We start from the raw sequence: 12,755 nt of genomic DNA on the forward strand, positions 1-12,755 counted from the left end.
AGGAAAATAAAACTTTCATTTATCTGAATTTAGATCCTTTGCTAAAACTAATACTAACATTAGTACTGTATTATTGTCTTCCTAAAAGGTAAATGCGTAAGTAAGATTAACTACTCTGAAAAGGAAGTTAGTTACTTAGTGAATAGCTAGTAAATGATAGGATGGGTTTATAAAAGAACTGAAATCAACCTTTGTATTAAGGATAGAATTAATGGTATAAACAACCTTTAAATCCCAGCACTCAAGAGGCGAATCTCTATGAGTTCAAGGCCAGCCTGGTCTACAGAGTGAATTCTAGAACAACCAGATCTGCACAGAGAAATCCTGTTTAAAAACAAAACAAAACAGCCAAACAAACAAAAATGATGCAAATAGTCTCTGTTGCTTACCAGGCCATGGTAGCCTCTTTCTTCTCTAAAATGAACCTTGAAGGCTATTACTTTTAAAAAGTTCCATGTATTAAACTTTCTTCTTCCCTAGTTCCTTAAGTTTTCATTTGTTATTGGCTATGATGTAGCTAGAAAAATGTTGCTAAATTATTTATTAGCTTACTTTATTAGTTAGTTATTTTGTGGTTCTAGTGATTGGCTGAATCTAGTGATTCTTGTACATGCTAGGTAAGTGTTTCGCTACATCTCTTCAGCCTTTCAGTTTGTTTGTTTGTTTATGGGGTTTTCTATTTCTGTGGAATACTTCCTGTGTTGTAAAACATGCTCTGCAGTTTTCTAACATTTCCTAAGTTATCAAACTGAAACTCTGTTCCTTTAGCACATAAGCACATACCCATTGTAGATAATAGAGTCGTTAATTGTAGATTTCCTGTGAGTTATTATACTCTTAATATACTCTTCTCATTCTTCCTATACATCCTCCATATGTTTTCTTAGTTTCTTCTTTTCTGGAATGGAAAAACTGCTTGATATGTTGTACAGTTTCTTCTTTTCTCATAAATGGAATTTCATTTTCTTTTTTCTTTTTTAAAGATCTATTTATTATGTATACAGTCTTCTGCCTGTATGCCAGAAGAGGGCGCCAGATCTCATTATAGATGGTTGTGAGCCACTATGCGGTTGCTGGGAATTGAACTCAGGACTTCTGGAAGAGCAATCAGTGCTCTTAACATCTGAGCCATCTCCCCAGCCACGGAATTTAATTTTCTATGACCACAACATATGGTTTATACCAAAAGATAATAAAAATTTAAGCAATGTAAACACTTTTTTAAAAAAAAATCACTTATGCTGTGAATGAAACAGAAATAGGTGTTCATAATAAATCTGAAGTTGAATGAGAATTTGACAGGCCTCACCCATTGTCTATTTTGTGTGTGTGTGTTGGTAAGAACAGTTTGATACTACTGAAAGCTTTGAGGATATTCTTTCTTGTAAAGAAAAGGTATAATTATAATTAAGTTTCTCATTTCTCCCGTATGCCTGAATGAAAAGAGGGTAGCTAGTCAGAGAACTTAATAGTCTTATGAAGTTCATGGCGATGTAGCTGGTTCTTACATACTACCTACATGAATGCTCCATTTTAACCAACTCCTATTAAAGTCAAATGGTGACAGATTAGGCCATTAGTCAGCTACATTTTGTAGTGTTAATTGGATGAAGAGGTTTGTTAATCACATATGGAAAGAAGCGAGTGAGAGATTAAACAGATGTGATAGAGAACTTTTCACACTAGTGTAGTAAGTCAAGAGCGCATGTATTTCTTATTTACCAGGTTCATTTTTATGTCTTGAATAGTACAATAGTTATTAACAGAATTGTACTGTAGGAAAGCAGATTGTGAGACAGCATTTAAGGTAGGAATGGGGGAAAAGTGTGGAAAGTAAATTATAAAAGACAGTTCCTATAATTCAGCTAAGTATCCACAACCTAAATTGGCAACCATAGAAGAGACAATAGCATAAAGACATTGTGCTAGGCTACAAGACATATATTATATGTGCCGATTAACTGATTACAGAGTGATTAAAAACTATATATTTGAATGAGCCGATAGGAGTGTCATTAAGAGGAAAGTTAGGATAGTCTGCTTCTGTGGGAAGTTAAAGGGATTTTGGACATACTGAATTGGATTCCACCAGAGTATCTATGTATCAACATCCAGCAGGACATTGCAGATCCCAAGGCTTAAGTAAACTTATTTTGGAGAATATGGTGCAAATGGTGAAAAATGCCCATGGGAAAAAAATTCAGAAAGAAAATATAGTTAGCAATCAGGATTTTAGAGAGAGACAGAGAGAGAGAGACAGAGAGATCGAGAAAAAAACAAAGAGAGCTTAATATTGATCTAACATATAGGAGATGATTACAAAAGGAGATGGTCTACAGGCTATGAGAAGGTAGTAAGAGATATATTTGAAGTCCCATCTGGTCTCCAGGAGAGCATTTTGTTTCACTTTATATATGAAAGTAATAAATAGTTAATGGATGCAGAGGTAGCACACACTGTACATGCACACAGTTTTTTAAATGTGCATGGTGTTTTGCCTGTGTTTATAAATGTATCATGTATTCCTGGTGCCTGCAGAGGCCAAATGAAGGCATCCTATCCCCTGAAACTGGGGTTACAGAGCTGCCATGGTGCTGGGAACTGAACCCAGGGTGTCTGGAAGAGCAGCCAGTGCTCTTGGCCAAGAGTTATCTCTCTAGCCTTGCAGGTTTTTTTTTTTCCCCAGCAATTTTGCATGAGAAGAAAGAAGAGAGGAAGGATGTAACATATTTGTGCATTGTTTCCTTTATAGAGGATAGTGGCTTTTGTTGAGAAGGAGCAGCACAAGATGTAATCAGAAGAGTTCTTAAAGACATAGTATTGTAAGGAATGGGGATCCCTTATTTGTCCCTGCTGCCTGGCTAGCTTACATCTGAAATAAACACACAGAAACTGTATTAATTAAAAACACTGCTTGGCCATTAGCTCTAACTTCTTATAGGCTAACTCTTGCATATTAGTTTAACCCATCTCCATTAATCTGTGTATCATCACATGGCTGTGGCTTACCAGAGATTCTAACCAGTGTCCATCTCAGGCAGAGGATTCATGGCTTCTCCCACTCTGCTCTTCTTCCCAGCATTCAGTTCTGTCTCCTCCACCTACCTAAGTTCTCCCCTATCAGGCCCAAAGCAGTTTCTTTATTCATTAACCAATGAAAACAACACAGGAACAGAAGAACCTCCTACATTGACATAGTAAATTGACATAGTAATATTCTTGATAAATAAAACAGACTTAAATAGAGATTAGGGGAAAGGAACAGCGAGAGAATATAAAAATTGGAGGAGGGAGAAGATAAAAGGGAAAGAGTGAACTGCCTTCAGTAATCTCACAAAGGATGAAGCAAAGGAATCTGCTGAGGTGAATCAGGATTAGACTAATGGAAAAATGTGCAACAGATATTGATGAGTATTTATTAATGAGTTTGCTTGATGAATAGAAGGGTCTTAAGGATAAGCTATAGCAGCTAACTTAAATCTGTGTACAGAATGCTACGCATTTCTCTGGGGATATTCAACTGAATGAAGACAAGGAATGTAGATACAATGTATTCCCAGGACTGGAAAGATGTCAGGAAGCCAGGACAAGAGACTCCAATAATTTATGAGGTGCTTTGTTGAAATTAAAGCCAAAATCCTAGATGGGTAAAATGCAACTAAAATATGAAGAGGTTAAAGACACTAATAACAGGAAAGAGGAAGTCTAATGGAGGAATAAAACTATGAAGAGTAGAAATTGTGCTCAGGATTTTTAGAGTTGGATATATTATATGTCTAATATGCCTAGTGCTGATGTCTGAAATTGTCTCAATTGGTAACTAAAGAAATAATTGAAACTATCCAGTCTGTAAAATGAAAGTATTGGTAGTTTCACATATTAAAGATACTAGGAAGACTTAAGAGTAGAAGGAACAGTATAAATCTGTTAGAGAAAGAAGACATTAGCTTTTGATGGGACTGGTGGTTCAAGACAACACTGAGATGGATTTCTGTAGGGTAAGTAGACTCTTTGTGTATTCTCACTATTGCTGCCTCTGACTGCTCTTCTGGTGACTACTCTGTCTCACCTACTGTGAACAGGAGATTTACCCATTTACTATGTGACTCAAGCTCCATGTCTACTTCTCAATAACTTAGATCTGATTAGAACATGTGCATGAGATTCCCCACTGAGTTTTTCCTAGACTCCCAACAAATGAGGACTCTGCACAAACTTCATTTGTCTCTGTACCCTTTTGACCCACTCACTCTGTCTAATACCTAACCCAAGTCTGTGATGAGAATGATGGAAGAGTAAAAATGTAGATAGCTTCACCTAAGGGGCAGTTGGCAAGTCAGAGTGGAAAAACAGAAACATTCAAAGAACAGTGAAATGCAAGGGAACTTCTTTATTCCATTATTTAAAATCTCTAGCCCTAGCTTCTACACTCATGATCTCTCTGTGTGTCAGTTACTGCATCAACAAAGTCAATATAAACATGCGGTCAAACTCACAGGATAACTGTAGATATTAAATACAAAGCACAGAATCTACTAAATGTACTAAATAAATACTCTTACTGCTAGTGTGGTTAGCAGTGATGGTAACATGTATAAAAATATGTAGTCTTGCACAAAGTGGAATGTGTTGAGTTGCTGAATGCACTATAGTTACCACTTGTGACTCCTGATACCAAAAAGAATATGAGGGCCTCACATTTGTCATCTCTGTGTAGTAGGAATGACCTACATTCAAGTGATTAGTAAAGGTCTGTATTATTACAGAAATACTTTGTAAATTTGAGGACAGGACTATACATGAAACCAATGGAAATTTTTCACAATAAAATAAGCCCACTAGAATAGGCTACTACAGATTTACACAATATCAAAAGAAATTTGGGGGCATAGAATTAGGTTTCCAGGGCTGAAGTTAGGAATGTTGAGGATTAGGAATATAAAGGATAAGGGAGTAACTTAGAAGATTCCTGATGTAGCAATATAGAAACAAATATCCACAGGTGGTCTGCTAACACAGTGACAGGAGCCAATACATCCAAACAAGATAAGCACAGAAGCTCAGAAGGAAGAGAAACAATTCTGTTTAAATCTGGGCTCATTCCAGATGGTTCATGAATCCTAAGTTATAGGAAAATATAACTTTGAAAATGAAGAAACTTCCTCTTGAGTGTCCATTAACTTATCCCATACTCCTAGCTCTTGGGATTTTCCCTGAAAGTTTGGGTTTATTTTCAATAAATAAAGGTTTGATTGCCTGCATGTATGTAAATTGTTCACTTAAGAGACTTAGTCCTTTGCCTTTCTTACTTCTCTTTCTTGCTCTTTTTGAAAGGTAAATGGCCAAGACCTAAAGAACCTGCTACACCAGGATGCTGTAGACCTTTTTCGTAATGCGGGATATGCTGTGTCCCTGAGAGTACAGCATAGGGTAGGTATCATTTGCAGCCAGATGTGGGACAGTAGGCTTTCTCACTGCACTTGTGAATAGCTTGTGGATATAATTTTCAAAGTCTGTTTATTTTTTACTTTTGCTATTACTGGTGTGTAGAGTTTGTCTAGCATATGCAAGAGTCCTTTGGCATCAGTAAAAGAAGTATATAGCACTATACTTATAGCCCAGGTCCTACAATTTTTTAAAAAATAAAGTTTAATCAATTCAAAACGGAAAGACAGTAGAATCACTTTTACTTTTTCTTAGGAAAAGCATAATTTGTGTACCTTTGAAAACTCTTGTTTATGACTGCACAGGTTGTTTTCTGTCTCCCATTATAAGACTTCTCTTTCCATGACCACATTGACTGAGACCCAAGTGTAACTTGAAGGGCAGTTCCATCCTTGTCTCCCTCTCTCCCTCCCTCCTTCCTTCCTTTCTTCCTTCCTTCCTTCCTTCCTTCCTTCCTCTCTCTCTCTCTCTTCCTTTCTTTTTCTTTTTTTCTTTATTTTTTTGGGGGGGCGTTATTAAGGCAGGGTTTCTTTGTGTAGCTTTGGCTGTCCTGGAACTTACTCTGTAGATCAAGTTGGCCTCAAACTCACAGAGATCCTAAGTGCTGGGATTGAAGGTGTGTGCCACAACCGATCTACATTTGCTTATTATTTCCTGGTGTTTTATAATTTGGATGATAGGAAAGTCGTCTGAGTTCTTCCCACAGCAGCAAGAATTTCTGAGTTCATCTATAACCCAAATTCAGTGTGCCTATATTCTTTGCTAAGAAGCCAAGTGAGTATTCAGAGACTGAAGAAGATTAAAAGGAGCTAGAAAAAAACTGGAGAAAGCAGAAGCTAACTTGAACTACATGGTGAAACTCTGTCTTAAGGAAAACAAAAACTAAAGAAAAGAAAAATAAGAAAGGCAAAAACATGAAGCTATCCAAGAAACAACCAGAGTTTCAAACAGAATGTGGGTGTGATAGACTCGAAAATTAGGTTGATAGAGACAGTATTGGTCAGCATCTGCTTTTGCCATGGCTCGTCTCTGTTTCTAAAACGGGAGAATTCACGTAGGCATATAAATGATAGGCATATATTTCAGATATGATAAGGGTTCCTTTTGAAGGTATCTGGGAATTTATTTTCAGTGTTCACTTCAGGAAACATCCATAAATAACTTAGAATACAACAAGCTCTATTGGTCAAAAATTCACCCAACCCTGAAAATCATGTCTTTAAGTGAGCATGTCTTCTCAGGAAGAAATAAGTGATAGAGTATGTCCAGAAGATAGTTTGTGCAGTCTTGCTTTTCATTTGAAGGGGTTAAGGTTTCATTTGCTGTAGGTGGTTAAGTCTAACTGAAATAAGATGGTATTGTAGTTATTGCAAGTTAACTATCAAAAAATTGTTATTAAGATTGGCTACCCCTGTAAAACAGGACTGGAATGAAGAAAGACAGTCTAGCTATAAAAGGAAATTCTTGAGGGAATAGGAGCTGATAATGACTAGGATATAATTTATTTATCTCTTGAGTCTTTAATATCTACTCCACATAGATTCTACCTTTATCTGTGACTAGCATTGCAAACTTAGGCATGAATGACAAGACCCCATCTCAGGAGCAAGAGGGTAACTTGGATGCTGTAAAGCATTTCCAAGTAATGACATTGCAGCTGTGTTGCTACTGTCTGGATCTGCTCTTACTGTATTCTACTGACTGATATTCCAGAAAGAAGTCTTCCTTTCCTTCCCTCATCCTGCCCAGCAGTATCCAAATATCCTGATTGATCACAGGCTTCATCTCATCCCTTCATTTTCCTGATAGGAAGCATATATAGCAATAGAGGCATTATAGAAACAGATATGCTTTACTTTAACCTGTGAGGTCCCATTAAGTCAGTGCCAAGCAAGGTTAAATGCTTCATTTTCAGAACTGTTTTCTTCCCAGAGCGAAAGTGATGCATCCGCTAGGATAAGAGCTCTTGCTAGGCTGTGTGGCGTCTATAGCTTTGGGTGGTATAGACTACATCTCCAGGTAATTGTCAACATGGATCTTTTAGTTGTGTCATACGCAGTAGTCTGTTAATATTTCTCCTTCCTTTTCAGTTACCGGTGCAGAATGGACCTATAGTACATCGAGGTGAAGGAGAACCAAGTGGTATTCCTGTAGCTATGGTGCTGCTACCAGTGTTTGCCCTCACCATGGTCGCAGTTTGGGCCTTTGTGAGATACCGAAAACAGCTTTGAAATACTTGCTGTCTTCCAGTGTGTCCAATGAACTATTTCTCTTACTCGCCTTCCCTACCATTCTCCCATATCCTTTCTTCTATAGCCAACACATGATTTAAAGTGACTGATTACCTCCCAAAACCTTGCTGTTCAAACTTGCCAAGACTTCAAATTCTAATGGGAGAGAAAAGGTTTTATTTGAAGAAAAACTGGGGGGGGGGGAGGGAGGGAAAAGCCTTGCTAAGAATGAATGAGAAGTTACGTAGAACTGCCAATAAAAATTCAGCTATCACCCAAAGAGGAAAAGCTCAGTCTTCCTGTTACCATGGATGACACCTTTTTCTTAGCTGGCGTGCTTTGAAGGCTAGCTGTGCTACATGAAAAGAGGAGCTGATTTTTCTTTTTTTCTTTTTCTTTTAATGCTTTTTCTTGGAAAATGTTTGTGATCTTTGATTTTTAACTCTATACCTAGATGCCTATATTGGACACAGGTGAATGAAGTTTTTTTTTTATTTTTTTAACTTTCTTCAAAAAGAAAACAGAGTAATAGACATGCATATATGATAATATAACATTGATGCCTTATAAGAGGTTAGAAAACCATACTGGTTCCTGAATTTCTAATGGACAATTTCTTGGGGACTAGGGGATCATCATATTCTTTCATATATAATCAAGACTCATATTGAACAATGAGTTCTGGATTGTAAAGAGAACTTACTTTTACACTTTTCTGCTGTCTTTGTCCACAAATTAAAAACATAAACAGTGCTAAGGGATAATTATAACTGAAGAATTTGAACAGCTTTTTGCAGAACATGTATAATGGGGATGGGAAAATTATCTTTAAAAGATATTCAATCAATGACATTAGGAAAATAATAACTGAAGCAGTTAATTGAAAACAAGTGTTTCACAGTAGGTATGGTGATGTAAATTATAATAAAACAGCTCTGCTCAAGTCAATCTGTTCAAGAGACTTTGAGGTATAAGGCCCAGCAATCTCTGACCTATTCTAGTTGGAATTCTACAGTGCTGTTGAGGGATCAGCTGGGATAGATATGGGCAGCAGTAGGGCCAAATGAACCAGAAAAGCCCAAAGTTGTCTTGATAGACAACTGAAAAAAAGATAATGCCTCAAGATAGCAATTGAACCCTCGCGGTTACTTAACAGTTTTCAGTTTCTAGTATCAGGCAAAACCTTAGGGAAAAACTGCCTTCCCCGTAGGATAGACCTGAAATCAGCTTGCTTCTGATTGCGTTAAGAAAAGAAGGCATGAATTGATGTGGTTTGTTTTTTATTTATTGTTTCCCCAAAAGCTTTAAAACACTAGTTTTGATTTTAATAAGTTAATGGATCATTTTTCAGAGAAGGGGAAGGAATCAGCTTTGTTTATTTGGTAGAGGGGGCAAGGATATTTGGTGAGTGTTCCTAAGGAAAGTCTGAGAACGGAATAGGAATGGATGATGCCAGAGAATAACATGGGTATTGCTTAGGAGGAACCATCTGTTCATGGAGTATCTAAACTGGTTTTAGAGTACCAAGAATAGTTGAACCATGCCTAATTTTTTAACAAAATAATTTCCATAGTCTAAATATATTGGCCAGACTGTTGTTTTGGCACAGATTATGAGTTTTCCTGGCAATCTAGCAAGTACTTAACAAGTATTGGTTGTGCATTAGCTTTGTCAAGACACCTGTACAAAAAAGGGAAATGAACTTTCTTTTCACTTCATCTGAAGGCATTGTGGTTACACAGCTAGGAAGAGAACAGTGTAAGTTATTTATGTAGTAGACAACAGAAGAAAATAGCTCCTGAGAATTGGAGTGTTCCATGGAGGAAGGGACAGGTTAAGGATCTTTAGATGCTAACCATGTAGAAAGAGCCTTCATAAATAGTTGAAAAGAGTCTATTAGTTTGAATAATAAATCAAACCAGTATGAAATGAAATGTTATGGAAACAATGTGACAACAAAGATGGTCACCAGGTGTTTTAAGGAATTCAGAAAAGGAAAGCTGTGGTGTGGTGGTGTCAGAGGAGAATGGAAAGGAAAGTCTTCAAAATCTGATGAGACTTTACCTCTGGGCAAACTGTTGATAAGGGAGAGATTGGCTTTAAACAATCTTCACAGAGCTAAGCCATTCAGGACTTTTGAAATTGATTTAGTAGCAGGAGTTATTGGAAGTCCCACAGAAGACACAAAACCATGCTGTAGTTCTTGTCACAACCGGCACCACTGTGGAGGCCCAGTGTCTGGTGCCCTCGTACTCAGTGGCATGTGTAACAGCTCTTACATGGGCTTACTTACCTCTAGTGTTCACCTCAGGGTTTGAAATTCATTGTTGAAAGACTGCACATATACAAAGTGAAACAGATGGCAAGGAAGATAGAAAACTGTTGTGTGTTGATACATGTACATAAAGCCATCCTTTGTGGGAGTGTTACTGTGGTTGATAGGGATTCGGATACACTTGGTCTCACTGGGAAATAAGCAGCACTTGACCAAAACATTTAAGATTTAGGCAAATACTTTCATATTTCACTTTTTGTTGTATTAAAACTAAAATTAGCATAAATGGGATGTAAATCCATTATAGAGTGTAAACAATTTATGTTCCTCGTAGACTGACTCTTAGTATTCCTTCCACTTCATAGACTATCTTTGATGCTCCTGCCACATAAATTATAATGTTTAAAGTTTTGAAAACTGATTATAGGTAAACTTAAAGTATTTCTTGTATTTATCATTGTGTTTTATTTGTAATTCTAATAGATATTCTTTGCTTCAGTTGTTCCTGTTTCTTTTTCTTGCAGTTTTCTTGTGAGTAGTTTCATGTAATTAATTGTACCTTCTAGCCACAGGCAACAGATAAAAATAGTATTTGTAATTACAGTCTATGCCAAGGACTACACTAAATTGAATGGTGACACTATGTATTAACTTGAGATGCACGTCTTGCTATAAAGAGACTAGAATGAGAGAATAAATTATTTTCCTAAGATTATATAGGTGGTTATAGAATTAAAATTTAAACTCGGGACTTTGGATGACAATACAGTCAATATTCCCTTTGCTAACAGTTCTCAAAGCAAGGTCTCTGGACAAAAGCATCAGTATTCCCTGCAGATTCTTGGGCGTCATCCCATACTTAAGAAGTGAGATGAGCATGGCAACCAGAACTCTGTCTTTCTAAGTAACTGACTTATGCTGAAACTTGAGATTCACCACTCTCAGGAGCTGTTCTCAGGTTAGAATCACTTGGACAGCTGGCCAACCCACATTAAATAAGGACCTCTGGGACTAGGACTTGGATAACAATAAAATGTTTCATCAGGTGGCTAAAATGTGCAGCCTCTATTGGAAATGTTCCATGGCATTTAAATTATCAGATCATCTGCAGACGAGGCTCTAACCAGAATCAACAACTTGCCTAAGTTCAGAGCCCAACTCTCTGAGCAGTGGAGTAAGAAGTGTACATTGTTTACTCCTGTGTGCTCAGACAGACCTATCAACCTGTAGTAACATTTGTGCAACCAATAAGAACCAAATCATAGGAGAGTCAATCTAAAAGACTCTTGGGTAAAATTTGTATTAGAAGTGAGAAAAAAGTTGATTTTTTGGTCTCCACTACAAGGATACATAAAAGATTATTTTAAAATTTCATTTTGCTTCTGACTTTTCTCATTGAATTTCAATAAAGACCAGAAGAACTAATAGACAGCTAAAGAGAATTGAAGACATCAAGATTGGAATGGGAGAGTATATTGAACAATCCGAGAAAACCAATCACATGCTGTCTTAATTTCACTAGTTTAAAATCAGATATAGGCTGTTGGTGGTACTTTTGTTTTTATTGTGCAACTAAACAATTAAAATATATTTAGAGGCCAAGCATAATGGTCCTTGTTTTTAATCCCATCATTTAGGAGGCAGAAGCAGGCAGATTTCTGTGAGCTGGAGGTCAGCTCTGTGTGTGTGTGTGTTCAACAAATATTTTATTCTACCCACTTTTAGTAGAAAACATCTTTGATAAAGATTTTTTTCTTCATTCAGCAGATAACTATCATCACAGTGCAGAAGTACATAAAATTTAGTCACTAAAGTGAAATAGCCCCGCATCTGTGAGTAGGTGGTCTTGGTGTCAATGTCTCTAATGTCACTGAGAAGTACACACTTTGATTTCTTAAGCTCTCTGCCTTTCCCAGTAGTTTAAGGGTTGGCTGTTAACCCAGGCTAAGCCTTTTTTGGTGTTTCTTTTAACTGCAAATTTTTTGTGAGAATAACTCTCACAGCCTACAGTGAATTTATGATTAAGGGATGTCATCGGGGGCAGGGAGACGACAGTATTTTAAAGAATTCTGCCCACTGGGAACCAGATTGTAAACTGCCATTGACTCTTGTGTTGATATCTATATATGGAACACAAAGCACGTGACTGTTTACCTGATGCACTTGATACTATAAAAATTGGCAGAAGAAAGCACTATTGGTGTAAGGAATCTAGCTCCAATAAACACTAATGCCTGTGACTGTATATTCCCTCATTGTTATGTTCCATTTTAACAGAGGAGAAAGGAAGAGAAGAGGACTGATGTAGGTTTTCACATGCAAACTGTTGTTATTAATCAGCAGATTGATATACAAAAGAACTATATAAATATATTGACTAGTCACAGGAAAATGGAATGATCCTTTTTCATAGTTCATAGATTTGCAAATGAAGACAGATTAAATCCTGTTTTTGTTTTACTTCCGTGTCTCCAGTGCAAATTTGAATTATTATTACTGGATATTTGTATACCTTACAGGCTATTCAGTTCTTGAAAAATTATTTTCCTGAAATGCCTTATGTTGTTCCTTTCTGCTCTGATTCTTATGTCCCCTTTGCGTCTCCAAATGTAAACAGCAGCTGTTTCACAGGTTAGATGCCTGAGAGCTACTTGGAAAACAAGTAGGCATAAAATCACATTAACTAGGAAGATTCACCACAGATCTGATGTTAATGCTGGTTTCAACCTCACTGTTCAATACCAGTGCATCCAGATTTTCCTATTGGACTTGACATTCAATAAAGACCTGTTGAACTTGCTTGA

At 36.9% G+C, this 12,755-nt stretch overlaps 1 protein-coding gene and 1 non-coding gene across 2 annotated transcripts in view; one reads left to right on the forward strand and one right to left on the reverse strand.

Moving 5' to 3' along the window:
* The window catches only part of Synj2bp (synaptojanin 2 binding protein), a 28,223-nt gene extending 15,473 nt beyond the window's left edge, over positions 1 to 12,750 (forward strand). Inside the window, exons 3-4 of the mRNA XM_048415883.3 lie at positions 5,335 to 5,430; positions 7,536 to 12,750. Of these exons, the coding sequence (XP_048271840.1) occupies positions 5,335 to 5,430; positions 7,536 to 7,676 (237 nt within the window). The 3' untranslated portion in view covers positions 7,677 to 12,750. The remainder of the gene's footprint in view (positions 1 to 5,334; positions 5,431 to 7,535) is intronic.
* LOC125388116 (small nucleolar RNA SNORA40) lies at positions 8,313 to 8,431 on the reverse strand. Its single transcript, XR_007228128.1, has one exon. It is a non-coding gene; the product is annotated as a small nucleolar RNA SNORA40 (small nucleolar RNA).
* Positions 12,751 to 12,755: the final 5 nt, after the last annotated feature.

Source organism: Myodes glareolus, chromosome 11 (assembly GCF_982192425.1).
Source record: "Myodes glareolus chromosome 11, mMyoGla1.1, whole genome shotgun sequence".
NCBI lineage: Eukaryota > Metazoa > Chordata > Mammalia > Rodentia > Cricetidae > Myodes > Myodes glareolus.